General features: G+C 42.8%; 1 protein-coding gene across 2 annotated transcripts in view; it reads right to left on the reverse strand.

Moving 5' to 3' along the window:
- Positions 1–1,190: 1,190 nt before the first annotated feature.
- The window catches only part of PLXNC1 (plexin C1), a 71,606-nt gene continuing 46,495 nt past the window's right edge, over positions 1,191–26,301 (reverse strand). The window contains exons 21-31 of one of the 2 annotated variants that reach the window (XM_075057963.1): positions 25,401–25,547; positions 17,833–18,010; positions 16,557–16,660; positions 12,215–12,269; positions 11,123–11,154; positions 10,927–11,034; positions 8,836–8,999; positions 8,243–8,390; positions 6,257–6,397; positions 6,093–6,167; positions 1,191–4,389 (exon numbers count right to left, since the gene is read on the reverse strand). In XM_075057963.1, coding sequence (XP_074914064.1) covers positions 4,285–4,389; positions 6,093–6,167; positions 6,257–6,397; positions 8,243–8,390; positions 8,836–8,999; positions 10,927–11,034; positions 11,123–11,154; positions 12,215–12,269; positions 16,557–16,660; positions 17,833–18,010; positions 25,401–25,547 — 1,257 coding nt within the window. In that variant the 3' untranslated portion in view covers positions 1,191–4,284. The remainder of the gene's footprint in view (positions 4,390–6,092; positions 6,168–6,256; positions 6,398–8,242; positions 8,391–8,835; positions 9,000–10,926; positions 11,035–11,122; positions 11,155–12,214; positions 12,270–16,556; positions 16,661–17,832; positions 18,011–25,400; positions 25,548–26,301) is intronic. The other variant, XM_075057964.1, reaches the window with a different exon arrangement.

A 26,301-nucleotide genomic window follows, 5' to 3' on the forward strand; every position in this document is an offset into this window, starting at 1 on the left:
GGTTTAGTGTATTTATTTAAAATCTTTTTTCTTCCTTCACTATCAGTTTATTAACAGAAACTTGTAAATGATCAATTAATTTTTTTGACTTGACAGTGAAAACTGTCTTGGAAGTGTAGGAGTGATTTTTTCTGTTTGTTTGGTTGTTGTATGAGGTTTTTGCTTTTTAAATAGTGCAGTGAAAGTATGAGACAGTGAGATATGCAGTGTGATTTCTTTTTAATAGCTTATTAGGTATGCTTTATTACTACAGTCTAATGACAACTGATTAACTACGTTGCATATGGTGATACTGTTATTGATTCAACTTTTCTATCCGAAGGCTGCATTTTTGATTTTCCATGCAGTACATAAGGATTGTACTGTACTTTCTTGGGGAATTTGTTAGACTTCTCTGAGGAAAACAGTGTAACTATTAGAAGTAACAGCAGCTACTTCTATTGTCTCCTGCAGGATTAATTTGGAAAAAGTAACTCTCTGTGCCTGAGCCAGCTTTGCCAAATGTAACGTGCACTAACACTTAACCAGTATATCATGGTTGCAAAGAGCTGGCGCGCAGCAGCCTGGCGTTTCTGTCCCTGGCTCTGGTTACGTGGTCTTCAGCAAGACTTCATCCGATGTCGGAGGGTGGGTTAGACAAACTGGGGAAGCCTTGGAGGGCAGAAAAAGGGTACTAGCAGGAGGAAGAATGATGGTTATCTACGGGTTCGTGGGCTCCCCTTCCCAGTCTGTCTCAGCTCCTTGTTTTTAACATTATTTTAACAGCTTTTTAGAAGTATCATCATACTCTCAGAGCCTTAAAGCATGAAGTTGTAGTGTGGCTCTGGCCTGCACAGCTTCCCAGAGGTGAGAAGGCTGCCGGGAATCCCCCACCCTGGGAATCCCCCCTGCCCTAGGGCCGGCTGCTGAGTTTCAGGCCAGTACCCCTCTGCCCCCAGCACCGTACCTTCCTTTTTTTGTAGTTCCCAACAAATACAAAACTTTCAGTGGTGGAAGTGGTTTGTAACACACGGTGCTGAGGTGGGTGGCTCTGCCTTGGAGCCTTGCAGGGCTGGAACGGCCGTGGTCCTCCTCAGCCAACGCCAGTCAGTGTCTCGCTTGCTGTTCCTTGCGCGACTTGGACCGCCACAAGCTGTGCTTGCTTTCTTTTAAACACTTTAAAATACACAAGTTAATCAAAATAACCTCCAAATGCATTTTATTCTAGATAAACCCTTACAAACACCAACATGTATTTGTCATTTGCACTTTTTTTTTAACCATTCATTTTAAACAACAGGTTAACTTCTGTACAACAGGAATTACTTTACATGTTAGTAAGATTTGACTTTAAACTAGATGACTGCAAAATAATGCTCTGTAAGCTAGTGTTAGAAAATATACTGTTTGCCATAGTAGTTTGCCTGTAAACATGTGAAAATAAGTTAAAGAGAAGTTTGCTTTCATTTCGGAGAACGCTGTTAGAATTGTTGGGTTGCCGTCATACAGCTTTAGTCAGAGGTGGTTCTTTTTGTCTGTGTTAACAGTAACGGCGAATTGCAGATATGGAAGGTGTGCCAATGTTTTGTGTGCTGACCCAAACCTACCAAAAGAGCCACAATCACTTAATTATACTTCACATCACTTTGTGAGATCCACTCGATGGGTTACAAAGTCCCAGCATGACTTTAAATGGTTTACTAACAGAGTGACACTGTTTAGGAGGCTTGAATAAAAGGCAATAATCCTATTCCAGGCTGTAGGCTAAGGCTACAGGGCCTGCTTCAACACATACTTAATCTCTAGAAATCATTAAAGCTAGTGTAGCAAACAAGCAGTAGTACAAATACAGAATAGGACTGATTTTCATTTCCTCATCATATAAACACATACAGTGAAGTTCACAGGATCAGACCCACGCAAACAGATTATATTTTACAGCTTTCCAAGCAGAAACGTTGCAGGGGGAGGGGGTGGTTTCTGCCTGTACAGAAGGTTACTGTTGAACAAAACTATCGCAGTTCATTCAAATGCACTGCCAGCAAACACCTGAAGTGGAACAGAACTGCTGAGATGTCTAACTGGAAAGAGTAATCTGCTCATGCCCTTCCTTTAATATTAATTAAATTACTGTGCTTTTTTTTTTTAATTTATTTGATGTTGCTTTAAAATGTTAAGAATGATAAAAATCAAGCCCTTAAGTACAGGTATTCTAAGCTTAAGTGCTACTTAAGCCATAGTCCACTCCTTAGGACAGAGGGCAAGATAGGTTAGGGTTGGGGGTGAGTTCTTTCCCAATCAAAATTAAACTTACCAAAATCTATTGTGCCAGGCAGAGAAGAGAACTGCTGAAAGTACTGCAACATTGTAGTGCAGTTTCCTGAACAAAGCCATACATTCCATCAAGTATAAAGTGTAAACTTAAGAGCAAGTGTAAGACTTTTAAAAAAAAAAAAAAAAGCCATCACAGTATGGGTTGGTGGCTGCCCTCTCGGCTACGCAAGAGGTACAACTTGTGCAATCACATAGTAGGGAGGGGGCAGACCAGTAGGCAATGTTTGTGGTTTTGCTTTTTCTTCCACGTTAACAGGCGACCTTGCTTCTACCAAAGCATGGTTAACGTTCACCGGCACCGGCCGGCCGCATGCCGGGGCACCGTGCCTGGTGCCGGCACAGCCCCGGCACAGGCTTTCTATACCAAACTTGGGCCACCTCTGCCCTTCACAGCCCGTGGCACTGCCAAGGCAGGGGACAGCTCTTCCCTCTCCCGTGGGCCACTGCGCTACGCCGCTCACCTCCCATGGTGGATCCCTCCGGGAACATGTGGAAACGTCTCGTCAACACCTTACCTCAGCTCTAAGGGCAGGCGGCAGCCTTAGTTAAGTGTCTCCACGTGACCGAAGCAGAGCCTGGCGGCCACAAAACGTTTCAGCTCCGTAGCGGGGGACAGGACCGTGCTGATGCCGTGCCAGAGCCAGAGCCACGGCTGCTCCTCCGTGGCTGTGCATGGTAGCCACTGTGCCAGCCTCGTCTCAGCAGCATGGCCACGCACCTGCTTTCCAGCTGGGCTAACTTTAGCCATCAATGCAAATGTAATGGACAGCCTCCTTTTTTAAAATTGCCAAGCCTCAAAAAAACACCCCAGCAGCACTAAAAGGCAGTTAGTTACCCCCTCCCCACCCCCAACCCTAGCTAGCACACTTGTATCAGTTTCTCAGACACAGCCAGAGGTTACATACACCAGCCCTCCTGTTCTTACATATTAAACTAATCCTTTGTGTGGACAACCTGAAAAAAAAAAAACCAAAAACGCTGGCTTTAGATCTGTGAGGCCCCTGTACACCCATGGCAAGACTGGCCAGGACTGTCAGCACTGATACATCGGGGCCTATCGTGCGCCAGAGTCCAGGTTTGGGCACCAAAGTGCAGCCATCGCCAGCTGCTTCATCAAATCACAACGGCGTTCCGATGCGGTGCAGCTGCACGGAGGTTTCACACGTGAAGCTGCTCACAAGTGTTTCACAGCTTATTTAAGGATGGAAAGGTAGAAATGTAAACACAGACTGATGCCAACCTAGCGCCTTTCTCCAAAAGCCTCCCCGCTCCACCCCGCTCAGTGGTTGGCTTCACTTTGCAGGTGGAATTTCTAACCTCAGGAAGGTAAGTAAGTCAAGTCCTGCCATGGGGCATTTGGCCTTCAAACCTCAGACCCACTTTTTCTGCTAAACGCACTTGTCCTAAGTGTCACTTTGGTGCTGGTTTGGTTGTTTTTTTTTTTTTCCCCGAACAGGAACCAGTGTACATTTGTCTGGAAGGAAGGAAACTGCAGCTGACCCGTATTCTGAAGCCGGAGCTCATCCTCACAGTTTGCCAAGGCTGCTGAAAGGATGTGGCAAAACATCAGCTTTCTCTCTTAAAAAACCAAAAGAGCTAAGCAACTTACAAGTTCACATGGGCAACTCTGACCTTGCAATGTGGTTTGCACATCTCCTGCAATCTTGTTTTTAAGTAAGCAGAAAGCTTACTTTTAGGCAGTATTGTTGAACCAAAAGGTACATGTGTTCAAGTACCTAAAAATGCTGGCCCGGCCAACACTAGACTCACTTTCGCTTTCACATGCCCATGTTTGAATATCTACCCCTGCCCGTACTTCATTCCCAAATGTAGATATTACTTGGAATGGTCAGAGTGGAGAAGAGTGTCCAAATGTTTCAAACCCTGTACATATAGTCAGTCAAAACAGTTTGGGGAGCAGCAGCGCTTATTTAAAATCCCCCACAGTGACGCTGTGAGTCAGTGCTCTGCTCAAAGCCATTTGCATTTTTTCTTTTCATCAAATAGCACTTTTACTTGCTGGAGCTGTTTCTGGACTTCTTCAAACCCCCGTTCTCGCTCAAGTTTGCTGACAATCTGTTAACAATTAGCAAAAAAAAGAGAATAATTTTTTTAGTGCTTATTTTACTTGCTGTTTTTAAAGCCTGCTTTTCTGCATTCCAACAACTAGTGGCAGAAAAATCCATCTGAATGCCTGGCTATATGTAAACATTCTATTCTGACTTGAACGCTTTATTTTGGTAGTTTTCCTTTCAAGTCATTGTGATTACAGGATTTGCAACACTTCCACAAAGGAATGACAGAGCCAAGCAAGAATACCAAAACAAATCCAACACATGCTCATCTCTTGATGTGCGAGGCAAGGCCAGTGCTCCAGTTTTACCCGAGAGCAGATTTGCAAATGGTATTTTATTTCTCTTCCTCTGCCCTATAAACTGAGGGCAATAAACTGCTTCTCTTCCTCTAACTGGCCCACTTGGCACCGGCCCAGGTGATAGGAAGGAGCACTACTGCTGTCTGAAAACTCTTTGCTGGCAACTCTACAAAGTGACTGAGGTCTCAGCAAACAATGAATGAGGTTTAGCTGCTCCCAGTCAAAAGCCAGAGAGGGAAGAGCAGAGGGAGGGTTTCCTTCTAAGGATGGAGTAAGTTTAGCCAGTACTAGCTTAAAAAACGCAAAAATGGGCCCTAAGATTAGAAAGTATTCTGAAGTCTCCTCTGTCAACATTTCTAATGAGCTTAATAAAGTGTAGTGCCATTCTGAGCATCATCCCAAGCTTTTTTAAGAGGCAAAGATTTGATGCCAAGCCCAGATAATTTGAGATACTAGAGACCAGAAGTGGTAAGCTAGCTAACGGGTGACTGAGAGCTGGATGATTACAGCAAGTGCTGATGCTGTGCTGCTGGGGATGAAAGAGAGAAAGGTTTGGTTGCTGGGAGACCCAGACAACCTGCTGCAAGCGGTAAGGAGGCCTTCAGGCAACACCCCCCCAGCTGGCTCTTATCTGCGTCCCTGCGCAGGCACTCGCAGCCTCTGTCAAGGATGCTGCCGAGCAAAATGGAGTGGAGAATCCTATCATGCAAAGCGGAGGGCAGGGATTTTCTTACAAAGCAGCTTAGAGGTAGCCTGTGACTAAGTGCTTGCAGTTGAGAAAAGATTTCTTTTGTTAGCAATAGCAGGGACTGGAAGCTACAGCTTCTTTTCTTCAAGGGAAAGACTATTAGAGCAGAGCGTAAGAGGGCTGTGATGGGAAAGAGGCAGAGACCTCTTGCTGTAAGGCTGAGTGTGCTCCGTTGAGGTGTTTGTACTGCCTGTTAAATCGAAAGGCCTGGTGCTACAGTCTAATCTGATTTCTGAATCGGGAGGGAAATGGAGCACATGCACCGGAGTTGTGACAGGCATTAGCAGATACTCTGCACACACAGTAAAACAAGAAGTCTAGACAAGATAGGAACTCTTTCGAAACTGCAGGGAAGATTTCGTTGCTACTGTCCCTGTGAATCAGAGTGGTGACAGTAAAGGTGCATTTACAGACCTTTGGCCTGTGACCCCTCTGAGAGGCGGGGGCTCCAGCCGCCCCGGGGGCCGCACTGCTCTGGTCCCCCCCAGCTCAGCAGGAGGAGCGGCCTCGGCTCTGACACCGAGGGGCTGTCTCTGGAGTGTCAGCCATTAAGTCACACACCAGGCCAGCCCCTGGTTACTTTGTTGAGCCCAACTTTCCAGCCTGAGGCAGCAAGTTAACATTAAGGGGTTAAGCAGGAATAGCAGACATGCTTACCTCATCATAATATTTCACTACGTATTTGTAGATTTCAATCAAGGCCACTTTCTCATTAAATTCATTTTCATGTTTCTAAAACAGAAAACAGTTCTGGTCAGATAGTTCTCCTTTTTAAACAACTTAACATAAAAGCAAATGAAGTTGCTGCTTCTCAACCATACCTTAGATTCCTGAGTTAGAAATTCTTCAACCTCTGAAGTGGTCAGTGGAGGCAGATCCCTGATGGCTTTATAGTACGCTTTCACCTCCTTCTTGTAGAGCGGAATGTCCTTAGCATACAGAAGTTTATTTGTTGGTGCTTCCTTAAAAGAAAACATTTGAAGCCTTGTCAATTTTCACAGCACAGATTTCCTAAGGTTCCACCTCCACATAGTTAATTGCATCTAATTGTGTCTGTTCTCTGTGTGACTCATTTCTCTTTGCAGTGATTGTATGCAAGGAATCAAGGTTATGAAATAAAGATGAAGAACAGACGCAGGACCTCAGTAACAGTGCATTGTGTTTCACGACAGTTGCCATATTATTTCTACTGGTATCAGGAGTGATGAACATTTGTCCCTTAGATGTAGTTTTCTTTCTTCCTTCCTCCTCACCCCTCCCCGGAACTGAAAGATTGTGAAAGCTGAACCAAAGGGCTTGAGGCTGATACCCTATTTAATGTACAGGATAAAGCAGTGCTGTGGAAAGTTCCCCTAGGGTAACATGCCAGAGAACCTGGCTAGATCCTGTCCTGGCAGAGGTTCCCCTGAAACTCTTTGGTCCCTACTACTCCTTTCGCTTGGGGGTTTGAGGGCATGGAGAGCTGACTGCCAGGCATGCACAGCCAAAGGGATTTATTCTTTCCCCTGGGGGCTTCAACAACCCAGGTCAGCAGTGACCTACCAGGCAGCATGAGGCTCATCTGAAATCGTAAATGCTTATGTTTGTGGTAGGAGCCAAAGCCCCACCTGGAAACTGTGTTTTCAGAATGTAAAAGTGGGGGCTGGTAGTTTCCTGTCACTGCTCTAGTTTAAATTCTGGGGAATAAATGACACAACCATGTGATATCTTGTCACTACTGTTTCCACTGTGTGATGAAATAATTTAAATGTTTGTTTTCTAAGTGGCTAAAGAATGTTTTAGGATAAAATGCTAAAAATCTGAAAGGAAATACATTATAGTACTAAAAGGCCACAAGATGTTTACTGCATTGCAAACCTTTATCAGGTTTCAGCATCCCTTTTCACATGGCTAATGGGAGCTGTTGTATCAACAGTACTTCACATTGGATGTTAAGCACAGAAACCTAAGAGGCCATTTGCAGTTTTTCCATCAAGTGATGTGGTTAGTTTTAATTCATGGCACTTCACTCCTAAAATAAGTTAAATAAGCACATTATTTGTTATCTACGTTTAACAGATGAGCAGTTGGTTCAGAGCACATAGGAAATTAGTCCATTTTTATATGAGTTTTTTTTAGGCTAAAAAATCTCTAGCCTGTTTTTCTTGGTAGTATGAACCTGAACAAATGCTTCCTGCTTTGGTCCAAAGAAAAGGAAAATATCCTTGGGAAAAACGAAGTATTCCTGATCCCCAGAGTTCTGGACACTGTACTAAAGAGCTTTTGAATGTAAGATTTCTGGACTCATTGCTCCAGCAAATAATTTTGCATATAAAAACAGACCAGCTCATAGATGTGAAAGGAACTGTTTCAAACTTCAGAGCTCTTTCAAGTGTTCTTATAGCTCCCAGTAGCTTACTGTGTGTTTTTTGCACATTGGTGTGTGGCAGACAAAATTTGGACTACTTACCAAATAACGTTAATACTTTTAAGACCGGTGTTTAAAAATTCTTTAAAACTTCCTTAAAATCTTACAATTTCCACCCTCTTCCACAAATTCTATAAACACATTTTGCAGAAACTAACTGCAGAGAAGACAAGCAGCAGTTAACTATCAATATGGCATTCTAGTAGCTGTATCTGGCTACTCCAGTGAATTCTTCAGTCACATGAGTTGGAGCAACAAGGAATGGAAACCCAGCTTAATTACACCACTGATAGTTTGGCCTCCAATGTCATCAGATCCAGGACTTCATCCCCTAAATCATTATACAGTTGCAAAAGACATTGCTTGAGAAGTTAGCAAAAGACTGGAAGGGCAGCATTACCTTCCCCAGTGTCTGTTCTGCTAGAGAAAAGGCATCCATGAAAGCTTGTGCGATTACAGACAAACAGCCATCTATATGTGAAGTCTTCTTAATATCAAAGACAAATTGCGGATTCTTCAGTATGTTCACCCAGAAGCGAAGAGGAAGACTAGAGAGAGAAAGAACAAGCATCTTTAAAATTAACCACTCAGGTAGCACAACTGCTTTAAAATGGCAGTTTAATTGCACTGCACTCATGGAAAGAAGCACGTTTCTGGGCTGCTTATTCATGTAAAAAACGGATCAGGGAACAAAGGCTACAGAGCAAACACATCAGTTAGTCACCCTTCCCTCTTCAAATAACGCTCTCAACCTGCAGGTACTTCTTTCTGAGTGTGAAGTCAGTGTGCAGACTTTGAAGTCCTGGAAGCTATGGCGGTTTGTATCGGTATCCAATCAATATGCTAAAATTACTAGGATCCACAAAGCCAAACCACATCTTCACCCAGACGTGCCAAAATCTTATTCTTCTGATCACAGGTGACATGTTTCATCTTTGCAACATTACATTTTCAGAGAGTGCATGCACTCCTGCGCATATCATATGGGCATACCTGTTGGTTTTCCATATATGGACCACATCAGGGTCAGTAATTTTTTTGCTCTCAGCCTGGGCATCCAGAAAGTCAAAAAAGTACTTGATGGCAACGGGTGCTTTATTGTTGGGTAAACTCCAAATGCTCCTAAAGAGCTTTTCAACAACTGAATGAATTGCAACCTGAAAAGTAAGAAAATTAATAGTGCTACTATTACACAAGAAAAGAGTAGGATTTCTTGTCTCAGAGAGCTGAGCTTGCCGCAAGGCAACCACACACAGAAATTACAATACGCTTGTGGTAAACATCTAGGCCATAGGTTATTGGCAAACAAGACAGTCAATAACAAAAATGAAACTACAAATACACCATAATGAGCTGCTTTCAAATGTCACACATCCTATCACTTCAGGAGAATTGTGGTGAACTTTGTGATAAATCGTAGGTGGAAGGAATCACTCGTTCCAACAAAGACAACATCAACTGTTTGGATACTGTTGGCACCCTTGGTAAAGGCATTTGGAACTTGTGACTGGAAGAGGGAGGTGAGCAAAAGGAGTTTAACCAGTTTTCTAGGGCACTGGTCTTTGTGGTGCCATCTGCGACACATGTTGAACACATGTGCTCATCAACACTTCACAGTCAAGTGACTGTGGCGCTCGATCTAATTCTAGGATAACAGCTTTGGGTGGCATACAAAGACATTAGTATTAGAGAGAAGAACTGAAACTGGGTATTTCTGATCCAGAAGTGAAGCTATTTGGCTCACGAAAGCAAGGACTTAGTTACTGATGGACTCGCTGACATCAGCACAGAGTATTCATAAGTAGAGGCAAACAAAGCAAAACACTGTTCTGCGCTTTTTTTCTTCACATCTGTTCTGAAGCTCAGTTCAGCCCAATCTTCTCTCAACGAGAAGGATTGAAGTGTATCCCAGGGCCTCAATGCGCTACTGGCCAGTTCATTTCACGTGGTGAACACTGCAATTGTGTCTGTGTGCATGTATGGGTGAGGGAGACATGGTTCGATGCAATTTCCTTTAGTGCACGGCATATCATGGGTGGAATTCCACAGTGAAGGATATTATAGCACTGTTGTTCAGAGCACTGTCCTACTTTGGAGAAGGAGATGATTAATTTAAAGCCCTTTAAAAGGACTGTTTCTTAGAGCCTGATCTTTTCTTTTGTACTTCAGTCTTCCACCATAAGATATTACTGGTTTACTCCAGCAATTCCTAAGGGCTTATTTTAGTTTCCACAGCTAATGAGAAATGACCAGTCTTCACTCTCACTTTGGGTAGTGTCCCAAATTACTTCAGATGCTATCAACAATCTAATTAAATAATGATTGATAGATTTTTAAATGCAAGAAGCCCACAATCATCATCCCTTCAGGCCTCTTGTATCGCACAGCTCTCAGTGTTGTGCACTGATTAATATTTTAAGTATTATGCTGTTGCAAAGAGTTTTTATAACCCTTTTGAGTAAGTCAGAAACAAGATGACATTACTGGAGGGAGTGAGCAGGGCTTATTCCTAAGGAATGCACATTGTATAAATAAGGTAATTGTATTATAAATCCTAAGGACCTTGGTTTTAAAATTTATGTAGTTATTTTGGATGCTTAATTTGAGACCCTAAAAGATTATTTCATTTCATGGGCAGCATGTTGTGAAACTCAGGCCTTGGAAGTTGTCTCTAAGCTGGGCAAACTGTAGTAGAGGGTGAGGAGGTTGTTGACTGAAAGCTGTCTCTCCAAGAGGAATCGTTCTAGCTCTATGGGACTCAGTGGCAAAACTCACTTTCTGTAAGCTCAATAACTACCTTTTTTCTTTAACCTGAGAAAAAAGGTTGTGCTTACTGAGGAGATAGAGAGGGCAAGTAATAGACAATTTTAGAACTCTAGCATTAGAACACATGAAATGTGTCTATCACTGCAAATGGTTATAATCCATAGTTAGCACAGTGATTTTTGTAGGCTACCTTTTTATTTAACATTTGATATACATGCAGGAAGTCTGCGTAATTTCTGCTTTAATTTCTATTTCTGTTGTGCCAAACTAGCCAAGCCTAACACCAGCCCTCCCCCAAAATAAGGCTTTACAGTTTACCTTTGTTGACAGAAGCTTTGTCAGATACATTTCTTTCACTTTGAATTTTTGCTTTCCTTTGTGACCTGTTCCTTTCACATCTTTGTTTGCTTCGGAGTCTGGTAAAATCTGTTGTGAAGAGATTAGAGAGATTACGCAGATACAAATACAGCTTAGCATTAAATCTACCACTTAACAGTGTAATGACTGAACTCACCAAATGACAGTGTTCATCGGAGTACTCCACATCTAAATACCAGAAAGCAGAGAGCAAACAGGCATTAATGAAACACACAGCTACAAGCTTGTGAATTCTGCTGGGCTCTGGGCTGTGCAGCAGGGTACATGCCAGGATGCCGAGCAAGCAGGCTGGGTGTCATGCTTTCCTGCCTGCAGCGTGGGGGAAGCCTCTAAGAAATGCACAGGTCCTGGTTCACCTCCCCAGTGCCAACCTGTAGCTCAGACCACTAAGCTAGGGCATCATCATCTGCTGCTGGGGTAAGCTGGTAGTAAATCGCAGCTCCTCTGAAAGGAGGACAACAGACAGCAGATGAGACGATTGCATTGGTTTAGTCTGTAAGAGCACTCAGTGCAGGCTGGCTGAGGTCAGGCTTGAAAGTAACGGCTGAGAACAGACAACCCTGGTCTTGCTGAGGGAGAGAACAATGCCATCCCAGGGACTTGCACCTCAGGGACACATCTCTCCTAACTTTAGATGTCTGCTTTGATGGGGAGGTGAATCACAGGCTAGAAGCGTCTGTTTCTGCCCAGGGGCTGCAGAAAGTCCACCTTCCCCAAGCCACCAGCTGGGCTGGAGCAACCTGCGTCACAGGGGTAGGTGAGATGAACTGACCCCTTGTAAGCACCCTTTAACTCCTGACCTGCTGTTGAGACAGCTGAGTCAAAGTTTTCAGAAACACTGTCAAGAGAATAAGGAAAATTCCAAAACTGTGGTTTTGTATTATGCCAGGGCATGCTCCCTGTGTTGGTCTCAGCAGTCAGCACTTTGTGTCACCTGGGCTTCCCTGCCCTGCCTTCCTGCCTGTGAGTCTGTATCTTTAAGCATTCATTTGCTGAGGACTCTAAGTCCTTCTGTCCTTCTTTCCTTTGCCTTCTTCCCTCCTCCTATGCCCACTGTGCCTGCCAGAGGCCCAGAGCCAGGGTAACATGGCTCTTCACTTGGCCCAGCTATATCAAAGTGCCAAGTTTTCTGACCTCCTATTGACCAAGATACAACCTGTCATAACTCAGCTCTCTGCATTCCCAGCCCATTCTCCAAAGATTAAATAGGTTGAAGTCCCTTTGTTACCTGATCGGGTATTTGCCTTCTTTTTAAAGACTTTTATGGTTGCTCCATTTGAAATCTGAAAGCAAAAACAAACATATGCTGAAACAAAAGTGTCTACAATTCACGAAACCCTCAGTTTCATTTCCTCTGTCCTTAAGTCCGTGGCAGCGCAGGAGCTTGCCAGCCCGCTTTGTTCTCACCATGGTGTGCGCGGCTCTCAGCAGGCAGCCAGGGCCAGGCTTTCAGGCACAGGCAGCAGTTGCAGTTTGTTAGCCTTACCTGGCAAGGTGGGAAGGCAGTTCTTCCGACAAACTGGCCTTTCAGACTTTTCCCTTTCTTTGGTTTTTCTGGTTCAGCCCCTATTTGGCCATTTTTGTTTTCACGTACTGCTTTGTGCTGCTTCTTAACCTAAGCGATTCTACGATTCTATAATTCTTGCACCCACCGTTCTACAGATTGCCCAGGTTGAATTCTCTGGCTCCAGTGCAATAGGATCTTACGGGAAGGTGAGGCAGGGAGGAGAACACAAGCATGATTTCTCTTCCAGCCCCCTTTCTTCCAGCTCAGTCCATTTCCCCCCATGCCTTACGGTGGGGCCATGTTGAGGGTCTAGCCTGGTGCTCCCAAGAACTATTTTCAAACTGAGCAAAATATTTACACTCCATGGACTGTAAGGTCAAGATCCATATCTAGCTACCTTGGGATTTCTAGTAAAAATCTACCCCCTTCCTTCCCTGAATTTATAGGGCTGCCAGGATGGTAACTATTATCTTTAAAAGAAACTGGCAGGTCATGCTTTTATTGTCAAAGAGTAACTCAAAAACGGTTCCCACTGAGAACTACACCACTGCTCTGCTGTCAAATGTTGGGTCTTGCCAAGTGCTAGTGTACTTCCCTCTATAATTACAAAAACAACTGGCCAGTTCTAGGAAGGGATCTCTGCCAAAATAATTTAAGTGTTTTTTAAACCTTGGCAGCCAGCCTTGTGTGAGAAACCAGTTTAAACATTAAGATACTCTATCAAAAGCTGTGTCTTGTGCCAAAGAAATCTGCACTTACACTTGCTCCTGGAAAGTAAATGCAATCTATTTTATAAGTATGATTTTTTGCAGCGTTTCCACTTATCATACAGTGTTTCAGAGCTCTTTCAGATAACACAGAGCACTTTAAAATGACACTGCAAGTAGGAATATGCTCTAAGGCTAGCTTGTGAGGTGACACAAACACCTAGAGAGTCCTCCTACTTGGCCCTGAAGATAGGTAAACAGGAACAGGGCTACCCAGCAGCTTACCCCCTCCCAGAGCGGTGTGGGCAAAATGCTGCTTCAACTCCCTCTCCAAGAAGCAGGAGAGCAGCTCAATGCTGAAGTGTGTTGGCTCCTGTCCTGAGGGAGATGGGCAGAGCCTGGAGGAAGAACCGTGCTTCCCTCCAGGAACCAGAGGTGTTGGTGCAGTGCAGCCATGATCCAAGCCCCTACTTCAGGTTTTATTTCTGGTACAAATGATGCTTTTAGTGGAAAAAAAAAAAGTGGAATATGCTTTCCTTTATCATTACTGCAGCAGACATACTTGCTGTTTCTTTCAGTGTGATCCAATAAAAAAAAAAAGCAAGGCCGCCTTTTTGTGTCCTGCTGCCTAAATCAATTTTCACGGTGGGCTGCTCCCATGGGCCCCTCAAAACACCTTTGTCAGCTGCGTTACTGAGGGGGACAAACAGGGAGAGGGGAGATCTGTTCAGATCCACACAACATGGAGTACAGCTACTTTGCAAAACAGAAGATGGAATAGTGTGGCTCTACGCCTCTTCCTTGTTCTCCGGGCTCCCTGTCCTCCCTATAATCCAGTTCTTGTCAGTGAGCTCTTTGGATCACGCATTCAAATTCACTCTCCGGGACTGTGCCTGCTCCTGGAATGCGTGATGCTGCTACAGGTTGAGAAATTGGAGATCTGTGACTGGAGAGCAGATCTGAAAGCGGTTCTCCAGCTCTCTTCTTGCATGGGAAATAGGACATCATGATGTCATAGGACATCATCCATAGGACAGCAACTTTCTTGTCAAGGCTTATGGTTATTCTCATGCAAACCATAGTGCAGACCTCATAAATAATCAGATCAATAACCCTACTAGGAGCAAAAAATTAAGAGCAAAAGGAGCACAAAAGTCAGAGACACATGAAAGTCTAATAAGAGTACAGCGAATTTTTTTCCCTTCAGAAACACCACACAAAAACTCAAACATCCCCTACTTGTGCATTTTAAAAATCAGTGTAGAAACTAACCTCTGCTTTTTCAAAAGTCCCTGGTGATTCTGGGACCTTTACACCACAACCCTCAAGCTCCAGTATCTTAAAAAGGTTTGATAGTACTTCCCAGTTTCAAAAATCTGGTTATTTTCTAGCATTTAAGCCTGGCAACCAAAAAGAAAAATTCAGGCTTGCCACAAAACTCCAGGCATTATTGAAATGTACGTTGGAATTCCTCAGGCAATGTTACTACTCTCACACTGTGTATGCAGTGTTCCTTTTTCTTGCTAACTAGACACCTGCACAATCCTTTTTGCATTAATATGCATACAAGAAAATAAACTAGATATGCTAATGGCTGACACTCGCCACTAAGCCACTGCCTAAAACGCCACTAAGCTTCTGCCTAAAATGTACATTATTTTGTCAGTGTCAGAAAAAGTGAACTAAAATATCTAACAGAGATACCCAGCACGATTTCCATAAGGCAGCTGCTAAGCTATAATTAGTGTAGTTACAGCTTTGCAAAAACAACTGAACCTCCAACCTAACTTGCATCTGCCTGTAGAAACCTCAGACAAAAACAAGAGCTAGGACAAAGATACCCAGAGATGACAAAGACCAACTGGAGCAGACTCATCTGCCATGAGGTATGGCACCCATGAGCTCAGGAAGTGCAAAAAGCTGCCAGTTAAAATCAGGGAGCACTTGCAATAGCTGCCTGTGGTAAGAAGGGTGGGTATTATCGCATTAGACAGAAGTTCAAACGTCTGATCAGATTCAAATCTACGTTGACCTTTGCTGCATAGATTCTGACTGCAACACTGCAATGTCCTAATTTGTACAAAATCTTTACAAGTGGAGTGGAGGAAGTCCCACGTTAATCTATACACAAGACTCTAGAGAGGCACAGGAAAAGCTGTATTTGAGACACTGGATGGTGACTCAGGACATCTGGGTTCACTGCTGCCTCCCCAGGAGGTACGGAGAGCAACAAACGCCTACAGAAATCTGTAAAGTGAATCCAAATGAGCTTGCTCCAGACCTGAGCAGCCTTGTGCTCTGCCCAAGCTACAAACAGTCCTGCTAGTCGTCTTTGTTCCTCTCTGTGGATGGCACTGTATTTGCTCATGCAGACAGCAATGTTCAGGGCTGGCTCAGGCTTCTCAGGACCATACTGCATTGCATGACACAGACCTACACTCATCAGCAAAACTTCTAAATAAATAAAAATTGTTTACCATGTTAAGAGCTAGGCTTTCAAATTCAACGAGGCACAAAGAGAGCTCACCAAAAGCACTCAGCACACTAACCTCATTTCCAAAATCTACCTGTAAGCATCAAAATGTGAGCTACCATATCACCCGAGGCCAATCATCTGTTGCACGTTTCACCCCAGCCCCTCAGCCTCTGACTAGTGCCAGTAGAAACTCCTTAGACGGGCAAGGCTGCTTGCTATCTTTTGCAATGTGCTACACCCAGAAGGGCTCTGCCACCAGTTGCAGCCTTGTGTGTTGTTGCAATGATGGACAGATTATTGCAGCATTGAAAATGACAGGTGCAATTGGAAATGGAGGGGAAAACTTGTGGTACAAGTGGTGACAGTAGGTGGAAGCAAAAACAGAGAGAAAAAGGGAAGAAGACTGACACGGGAGGTCTCAAGAGAAGAGCAAGCAAATGCATCAGTCCTTTTTTATTCTGACTCCCAATGAGCTTTCATAAGTATCACTACCACCTGTTCAGATAATCAAAATATGAGGTGGGAAGAGGTAAACAATTGCTCATGGTGCAACAAAACCTCAGCAGCAGAAACTAGAAAAGACTCAAAGCAATGTTCACAGCTGGAAATCAGGTGTTGCTTTAACTGAAATGCTCAACAGAGGTAACAGTTTACCTGGTATGCTTGAACCAAGCAACCCTGCAACAAGCAAACCTCTGAAAAGTAACAGAAAACATATGACTCATTGGCAAGAAAGTTGTGTGTCACACATTTTCCTTCTGTTGACGATGCTCAGCTATCTCTTCAAGATTTTGATCAATCAAGATACTTCTATGCAGACAGCATTTAGGAGTTGGGGAGAAACTGCTTCTCGATTCATTGGTATGGCTTCCGTGCTTACCTCGTAATGACCGATGGTATTTAGCTTCCTTATCCCATCCTCCATCACCTCTGAGGAACCATCAATATCTAACAATTCTCTTTGCTGCTCCTCAGACACAAGTTCTGCAGTATGACAGCAAGAGAAAACAATTACATCCCAATGGCATTCTCACTGTACAGATGTTTGTAAAGAAAAACAACACCTAATTATTTTTGGACCAGTGGCTCCCAACTAAGCTGTTTCTCTCTGTCCTTGTGCTAGGTCACATAAGAGTGGTTTTGCACTCCCACACTACAGATTCCTTATCTGGGGTGACAGCCTGGGTGGCTTCCATTACTGCAGGCTATTGGTGCCTCACTTTGTGTTGGTCAAAGCAGAATTTTTGGAGGTGCTTTCACCTAATCTAGCTAGTTGCACAAGCGTGGCCTGATGTTACGGGCACGTTGGCACTTGAAGGTTTCACAAGCTGTACAAGATTCACATAGTATTTAAGGGTGGTCAGGTACTGGCGGTGGATATAAACATCAGATATGAATGTAAATTATCATCACTTGCCAACATAGCGTCTGAGAAGGTGAGGAAATATCAACACCTTAGGGAGCAAGTCCAGGAGGTGACAAATGCCAACAATGTAGAGTTTGTTAGATTTCCTACTGGAGCACGTGGGAAGTGGTATGATGGCAACTACTGACTTTAATCTGACCTTGGGCTCTTGAAAACCCAACAAGGAAAGGCAGCTCAACTCATCTGCTGGAGTGGCTTTACTTACATCTATAGATATTGTATGTATCTTTGTGAGTCATATGTGAACTATTATATGAACCTAATCTGACTGTAAATAAACTATATTTGTGGGTTCTCCTGATCAACACAAATGTAGGCCTGTTGGAAGGAAGGGCAGTAGGAGGGATAATAGGTAGAGACTAAAGTACTTAGTAATCCTGATGTATCATCTTACCTGCTGACAAAATTTATCAACCAGCTGTACTTAGGTGGACAGGCCACCTTACTTAACTCAGAAAAGGAACAGATAAATTAGACATGTTCAATAAATAACATGCGTTTGTTAACTGCATGCTGAAGCCCATGCAGAAGCGAAGCAGATGTAGTTCCAATGTTCTAACTGGTAGCATAAATGATCTAGTATTTCCCTAGAAATTCCTTACAAAAACTATGCTCTGCCTAAATGCTAAAAAAAAAAATCAAAGCCAAAGGTAGGATTTCCTAACAAGAAAACTCCACAGACAGACCAGTGAACTCCATGAAAATATAAAACACAGTGACATGCTCTTACCAAGACCAATTTCATCCATCTGCAGACCATAGAGAAAGCCATTCTTATTAAGGAAAGCCTGAAGGCTCTTCTCCTTGGCTTGGCCTATGGTGTCACAGTCCAGAACATTAACTTGGATAGTTTGACAGGCATCTCCACTCTCATTTTCTGGGATTTTTTCAAAGATAATGTTCACTGTCTGGGGAAAGAAACACATGTTATTCTGACTTACAGGGAATACCTGGCATGGGAAACCTACAAACTCCTGGGAGCATATTTTCAGCATATTTATTATTAAAGCTATTTCAAACAAAGATTATTTTAATTAATTACACAATGAAGCATTTAGAATTCCTCATGTCTGAAGAATCAAAGATATATAGCTATATAGTTCCAAAAGTGTATTTTGTATTCTGCTTTTGTGCAAATCTATTTCAGTGAATTACCAAAAAAAGACAGGAGACCAGGAAGAATTACAATGCATGTTCTAAAAAAAGCATTTTATTTAAAAGGAATGCCTTAAAAGCAAAATGGTAAGCGACTAGAGATCTGATAAGGTTGCTCAGTAAGTTGTCATGGTAAGCATGATTGATTTTGACTGGATAGGAATCAGTGTTAAAATGCATATTTGCACCAGCAGATCATGCTGAGTGCCTTATATCATACAAAAAAATACACCTCCCCTGGCAACATCAGTGTCTGTCTGCATACAGCTGCGTCTCTAGAGGCAGCAGAGACAGGGCTACTGCAGAAGCAGTGGGAAGGGAAAGCATGCTGCAGCAGACAGAACCCAAAGTGGTCCAGATCTGCACAGAAAAGTGTGCTTTATTCTGTTAGTCATTACTCCAGGTCAAACACCCACACAACCTGCCCAGTTACAACACCCCTGCCCTTTAGCTCACACCTACTCTTAGCTGGGACACAACTCATCTGCTAGGCTGCACACAAGGTGAGCACGGGCTAGAGGGAGGTGCCAGTGAGACTGGGTGACCATGTCCAGGGAATGTTTTCAGTCGGGTCTTATTTCTGGTGGTGTCAGGCAGCTCAGCTGCCAAAAGGCAGGGAAAAAGGGATGAGCACAGAATTGCTAGTGCCAAACGATAACAGCAATCATTTCCAGTGCCACAGCCTGCTCCTTGCAGAGAAATCACTGTTCAGCTACACGGATACAGATGTTCTGCTGGAGATGCCTTGGGACAGACTTAAAACAAGTGTTGTAGGTGCTGGCACTTGACCGCAAGTGGCAAAGGAAAACCTACATACTTGAACCATTCTGGCTGTTGGACATTTCTGGTATAATACATATCTTTTAACTGAAATGAGAGGACTGTGGGTATGACTCAGTGAAGGAGCTATCATTAAAAGAGGAAGCAACTAAAAAAATTTTTTCTCCCTGCTGTCATGTGAAGGAAAGATCTTCTGTCCAGGTTGCTGAAGGGACAACTTTTCTCTCTTCTTAGAAAAATTGGTAGTTATTAATAGTTGTAGAATGCTATTTTCTGCTTTATTACCCAGCAAGAGTGGAAATTATGACACACTGGTGGTGAAAAAAAGTAGTCCAATGAGACAGAAATTAACTTTACTGTTTCTACAGAATCAAGAGTAGTATTAAAAACAGGGTTGCAAAACTATGAAGATCAGGATTCAACAAAGACTAGGATGTAACTGAAGTCACTGAGAATAACTTAATCAGGACACCGAGATGTTTAATTGTGAGGAAAATGAGTCCATGGAAAGGACAGACGGAATGGAAGAGGAGGGTATGTGGGAACAGTGCCTGCAGAAGGAGAAGCAGACTGGATGCCATGCCTCAGGTTGGGATTTCATGCGGAAAATTAATAAAAAAATATATTGGCACAGGAATGAGGGAGTCATGCTTGGTTAGGCCCACAGACCAACTGAACAGACAGCAGTCCTGTCCTTGATTTTGATTGCCCTGAGGTCATGGTCTTGTAGGATAAAAATGTGGACAGAGACTAACTGTATTTTGTCTTTGGAAAACTCATTTTAATCAAATTCTTTGTCTCTTCTAGTCTCCGAACTGATCTTTCTGGAGTAGCTACTCACACTTCAGCTGATGTTGATTTGTCTTTACATCCTTGGAAGCATTCCTTCCTTTAGTTGATCTTTCCTCCTAACATTATTCCTACACTGCAATATTCATGTTCCTGCTTCTCCTTCATTTCCTCTTTCTTTCAGACTGTCAAGAGAAACTGTCTTTTTCTCTGCTGCATTTCCTTTTCAGCACATGCTCTCACACAGATTGCACATAAATGTGCAGCCTCTTTAATTATTAGCATGTGAGAGTCCTCCCATCCCCACTCAACTCATCGTCGGATGACAGGACTGTAAAAAGAAAGCAGCAGTCCTTTATGTAGGTGGAATACAAGTCATTTATGGACTTCTTAATCAAAAGTATCCACAATGTGAGGAAAATAACAACACTTGACGACTCAAAGAAGTGGTCAGATGGGAAGAAATATTTAAATGCATAAAAGTCTCTAAACCAAGAGAGACAGACAGTTTTGCTGATATGATTTCCTGCAGAGGTTAATCTTAAGTGATGAAGCAATTGATGGGGAGCTAGGAAAGCCAATTATTATTAAGTCTTCCCTCTGTAGCTGAAGTTTTCACAGATCAGATTCAACCCGTCTGACAGCACAATCCCTGGCTGTAGAAACCATTAATCAGCAGCTGACAGTCACAATCACTGCATTTAGACACAAAGTGTAGAACTGGAAAAAGAATCAGAAACGACTGTAAAATTATGAAAGCCTTTTTATGATCAGCTCTGAAGGTCAGAAAACATTTAAGAGAAATCACAGGAGGACACATGGAAGGCACGAGGAAACATCATCAGGCCTTTTTCTAAGCTCTCTCACTTTGCAAAGGAAACGAAAGTACAAGATAACTTAGGGAAAGATTCCGGAGGAATTACAGGACATGTGGTTCAACCTAGTAATATCTAGAGTTGAGACTTCATGCACTAGAAATTAGTGATTAGCAACACAAAGTCTCAGTGCTCTTCAGCAAAGGCTCAACACAGGTTGCAAGAATTGTTAAAGGCTACTTAAGGAGAACAAGGCAAGCATCTTGCAACTACTTGTATAGCAACTAGCTTGGAACCCAGCTAAAAGACAGGAACAAATTTTAAAAACATTTTTTCACTCATGCAGTGACAGAAATAATGACATTTGAAGACAATGTTTGCAGATGGTTTTTCAGATTTGTAGTTTTCTTGAAAATGAATTTCAAACAATGAATTATTTAGTAAAGCTATTAATAACCATAGCAGATAATAAATGAGGTGTGGTTTAGTAAAGAAATGTGATAATACTGTATTTTCTTAGAAGTGAAGAAGAATTATCTGGGATATTCAAGTGCTCTTATTCATTACCCTATTCTCTATTCAGCTATGCATCTGAACAAGGCATATTTCCATTTCTCAGACAGACTGAAAAAACAAGAAAAACTTTTGATTGGTAAAAGTTAGAGAATTTATGTAAAGGAGACAGCACAATGATGTACAACACAACAAAATTGCCTTAAACCTATTCTCCTGCCTCCCAGATTATGAAATACAATAAACAGGAAAAATCAGATTGATTGTATGATCCTTCTGTAGGAGCCAGAACAGTTACCATGAAGAGCACAGCTAACAAATTGGCATAGAAAATGTTACAGGAGTTAAATTTAGGTTAGAGGGGCACTACACAAAGCAAGGGTTGTACTCTTGATGCTACAGTATGGTACTCAATCTGTATCTAATTCAGAAGACTCTCCTGTAGCCAACATCTGCACTGCTCGCTTCCTAGCAAGGGTTGTTGTGTCCTTTTCTGCTGACGAAAATCCCCATATGTCACATGCTTTTAATAGCTTCCTCATCTCTCCCAAATTGTGTCTAATAATACCAAAACCATGGCGTCTTATTAAGAAATTGGGTTCCCTGTCTCTGCTTTACTCCCTTACAGCCCTCCCACTTCTTTTAACGCCCTTCTTTTAACTCATAAAGCTTTGCTTCACTTTCAATAAAAGGCTGTCAGCTGAACAGGTGAATTAGATCATTTCTTCCCATCTAAAAATGCAAACTCATTTCAGCAAAGAATTCAACAGCCCAAATCCCTTTTTTAAAATAAGCAGTGACTATTCAAAAGAATGCTGGAGCACCAAGTCTACCACATGAAGAGGTCTCCCCTGGTTTTCCACAGGAGAGATTCCACCGAAAACTTCTCCCATGCCAGGCTGGCATTGTGTAGCTTTTCTATTTAAAGTGAAGCACTTCAGTGAAATACTAACACACAGCTGTGCACCATGCTTCTTCATCAGTCATTGAGCAAATTATCCACCGAGGGGTGCAGCTGCTTGTCTGCCTGTGAGAAAGCAGGCTTGTTTCTTCAGCCTGCGAAAAGGCTCCACGACACATCCAAGTCTCTTTCAAGGCAGTTTTATTTCTCAATACTCAAATATAAGCACAGCATGAAACCACACAGCTCCTCAGCTCATACTGGACCAGTGCTTTTAGAAGCATCTTTCCTTCAATTCCTCTGCTCAAGTATTTACTTTAGTAGTTCATTTCTGTTCAATATCTGACCCCTTCCAGCAGAGGAGGGTAACAGTAGGGGGTTGGCTGGTCCCAAGGTTGGTGGCCTTTTTAAATAAGGCATGGGGCCCAGCCAAAGACAGCTCTAATACAATTCAAAACCAACACGTTTCTAAGTTCTCTTTTTCTCCTGTTACAAATGGCCTGAATTTTAGAAAATCTCTCCTTCTTTCTCTGTGCCCAGTGCTTCCTCCCTGTCCTGCCCCAAGAGTTTATCTGCATAGTGGTGTGTTCAGGAGGAGAGCTGTGGAGCTCCCCCTGATCTTTAGGAGCCTGTCTGTATCCTGCTGTTATTGGTTTGGAACTGAAGTCCCAATCCTGAAAGGACAGATTTGCATGCAGAGTGCCTATACCCTTGTTTGTGCCCTGCCACTGATTTGAGAGTTGAACTCCCTATCAGATGCATCCCTGCATCTTCAAGGGCCTATATAGCTTAAAAATCTGGACACTGAGTGTCTCCAGATGTGCTTCAGTATCTTTCTATCACCCTCTCTTTGGCTGTGTTTTTATACTTTGCTCTGGACAGGTAGGTTTTAATGTACTGCTATTGTGGGGCTGTGGAAATGGGCAAAATAAAATACCAACAAGATACTGCAAGACTCAGAATGTAACTGCAGTGAGCAAAAGTGCAAATGCATTTGAAAACTCAGCTCAGAATTTATTCCATTTAGAAAACAAAACCTGCAATCCCTTAGGCAGAAGAGAAAATACTTGGTTCCCTGTCTGTACGCTCACAGGTCCTGCATGTCATTGTAGTGCATGTGAAGTGGTGTTAGTGAGAGAAGAAAAGCTGACTCCTTCCACTTCAGCATCCTGTTAAATGCTGTTCTTGAAAACGTGCACAGCTGGCCTGCTTCCCCAGCCCAGAAAGGCTCACTGTTCCACCTAAATCTCTTTAACAGCACAGCTTTAGTTTCCAGCATAAATCTTAGACAAAACACCAAACAAAACTGTTTCCCTGTCCAGCCAGAGCTAGAGTCCTTGGGCTCCATCTCTGTAATTTTACTGCAGGATCCTCTCTCCTTGTCTGATGGTTTTAAAAAGGAACATTCAGCCACTTCTCAACTAAAAGTCCAATAAACTGCTGGACAGCGGGGAAAGCTGACTTATTAACCCTGTAACAGTATCATTATCTCCTATTTAAAAGCAGGAATACAAAGTACAAAGGCAGCAAACAGCGCCTGAGAAAGGCTATCTGCCCTCTCACTTCCTCATCTATCTAACAGACAGCCTTCCCCACTGACAGCGAGTCCTTTAGACCACTTCTCCTCTCTCCTCTTTGCTGCAGGCTGCCCACAAAACCCTATCAGCAACTGCAGGCATAGAAGTAGCACTAGGAAAAGTATTTAAGGCAGTGTTCAGCAGTTTCAGAGTCAGCTATCCCCCCAAGGTACTCTCAATTTGAATTTGTGCTATAAATAAGAAAAGTCAATCAATTCCACAGGACCAGATGTTCCTGCACAGTCTACTAGTAGTAGGCATATTGAGCTTGCTTGAAAATTGCTGCTCTGCATAACTACTGGGTTTTGTATCCTATGGTTATAAATAGCAATATATTTAAACTTACCCCAGATCCTAAATGCATGCCAGAATGCAGCGCACAAACAAGGAAACCAAAGATACAGTATTATGCATTTAATTTTTAGTCACCAACTTCCTTTCCAAAGGCACGCTGTGGTAACTTAGCTTGAAGTACCTTCACATGAAGCTTCCAACAACAGCTTTGTAAATAGCTATAAGAAGATTTGACTACAAATTTGTCAGTCCAAGAGCTTTCAGCAGAAAATGACAATTCAGAAATGTTTCACAGAAAGGTTGTCATTTCAGTGAGCTTCCTACGTGACCCAGTGAGCTAAGTCCAACAGATTGCCGACCAGCCAAAATTTCCAGGGTCATGTAGTCTCCTCTAGCATGTGGCATCTTAGGACCTCCAGGTTCTTCCTGCAAAAATGGAAGATGGGCAGATCTGGAAGCTCCAGCCCTACCTCAGGATATGGGCTCTGAAAAGGACTGAATTCTCCTCCAAAGCTGCCAGCGCTTGCAGTGTCCCTGCCACCCTGGCAGTTTCTGCTCCCAAGCTCTGAAGCCCACTATTCAGTCACACTTCTCATATTTCTAAGTATGTCTGGTAACTCTGACAGGAAGCCAGGAGTTAAGAAGCAAGGAAGCTAAGGAAATGACTGGAAATGCAGATTTCAGACTCAAAATCACTTGGAAATTCTGGGGAAAAAAAAGTGCTCTGGTTATACTGAAAACCTTTTTCAGACCTCCTACTCAAAAAGTACCAATTTTTACATGCTCCAAAGTGCAATAATCCTCACTGTCCTTTCTCTTCTCAGTGTCAGAATGACAATCAGTAAGGGAATTCCAGCTTTCAAAGAATTCTGAGTGTAACGGTAAAATAGGAGGCACTTTGTAGTTGCTTTAAGAAAGGCTAGAAATCTATGGTAAAGTTCAGAAAGTTAGCTAGGCTTCCCAGATACCTAGTTTTTAACCAAGCAACTAATTAAAATCCACCACACTGTAGCCTTGCTAATTTGGAGCTAGTAACATGGAAACCCACAGCAAATTATTGTTGCCTGAAGAGTAGCCACAAGTAAACACAATAGAAAAATAAAACCTCTGCATTCCATTCCTTCATTCATTGGAAAGTGTAATTTAGTTTAAATTCTAAGCATATGTTTACATTTTTGTAGTACAGTTTAAAATAAGAAGGAATTTTAATACCCTGAGACTTCATTAAACCTAACCTTTGGCGATTAAGGCATGCTGTGAAGCAAGGAGTGAGTGCTATTTGTGAAATGTATATTGGTGAAATACCAGCTAGTTAAACTCTATTGCATTTTGAAACTTTGTCAGCAATAACAATTTTATTATCTGGGTACTTAACCATCATCTTAGTGTCTAAAAGCCTTAATTTAACTTCCTAGAAAAAGAGAAAACATTGTAGTTGTCCGTGTTTGGAGGGAACACAAACTGGCAAACATACCACTGTTTTGAATTCAGACACTTGCCACAGCAGCCAGTCTTCATTAAGCGTGTACAGGGCTTTGCAAGTTATCGCGTCAACAGGTCCTTTGTTTATTCTCTGATTGAGGGTTGTCACCAGTGAATAGAAAGGTTCACCAATTGTCTCCTAGGACATGCAAACGCAAGGAACATGTTTATTTTTGTAATCATTAAATGGGCATGAATAACTATAAAAAAATCTAGTGTAACTAAGTATTTCCTTTTAACTAACTTGTTGTCTTGCAATTAGAAAAGAAAATCCCTCTAAGCAGATTTATCCAGTTATTTGTTTAACCTCCATCCTTTGCTTTTCGGTGTGAAAGTCTCACGCAAATAGCAAGGGACAGCTGGAGTGTGCGGCAAGATAGCTCACAGCCCCTTGCTGCGCACAAGCACACTACAGACAAGCTGCTCCTACTCCACCTGGCAGACGCTTCCTAGTTCCACCAAAGAGCGGGTGGGGGGTGAGACGTGCATGTGTTCACATGCTTACTTCAGCTATTTCTTCCTTTTTCAGTCTTGCGACAAAACAAGCTAACAACTAGTTTCCTTTTGAATTGGTGTCTCTCCTTGTTCCTGAAAAAAGCCTTGGGAGCAAGGTGGTGGGACATACAGTGGTGTATCAGCGAAGGAGGGAATGAAACTGGGGTTTCCCTCTCCTGCCTGAACCTCAGGCTTCAGGAAAGCACCTGAGAAAGGAAGGTTGGATCTTTGTTTCCACGTGACACCATTCCTGCAGCCTGGCTAAGGCATCTCACTAGCACAGCTCTGTAAAGATGACTGGTGTATCGAGAACAGATCTCTGACAATTCCTTGGCTCGCTCCTGGGGTTTCAGGAAACCGGTGCGAGCTGCTGAGCCTCAAACAATTCTGCTGCTGTA

Source organism: Buteo buteo, chromosome 26 (assembly GCF_964188355.1).
Source record: "Buteo buteo chromosome 26, bButBut1.hap1.1, whole genome shotgun sequence".
Classification (NCBI taxonomy): domain Eukaryota; kingdom Metazoa; phylum Chordata; class Aves; order Accipitriformes; family Accipitridae; genus Buteo; species Buteo buteo.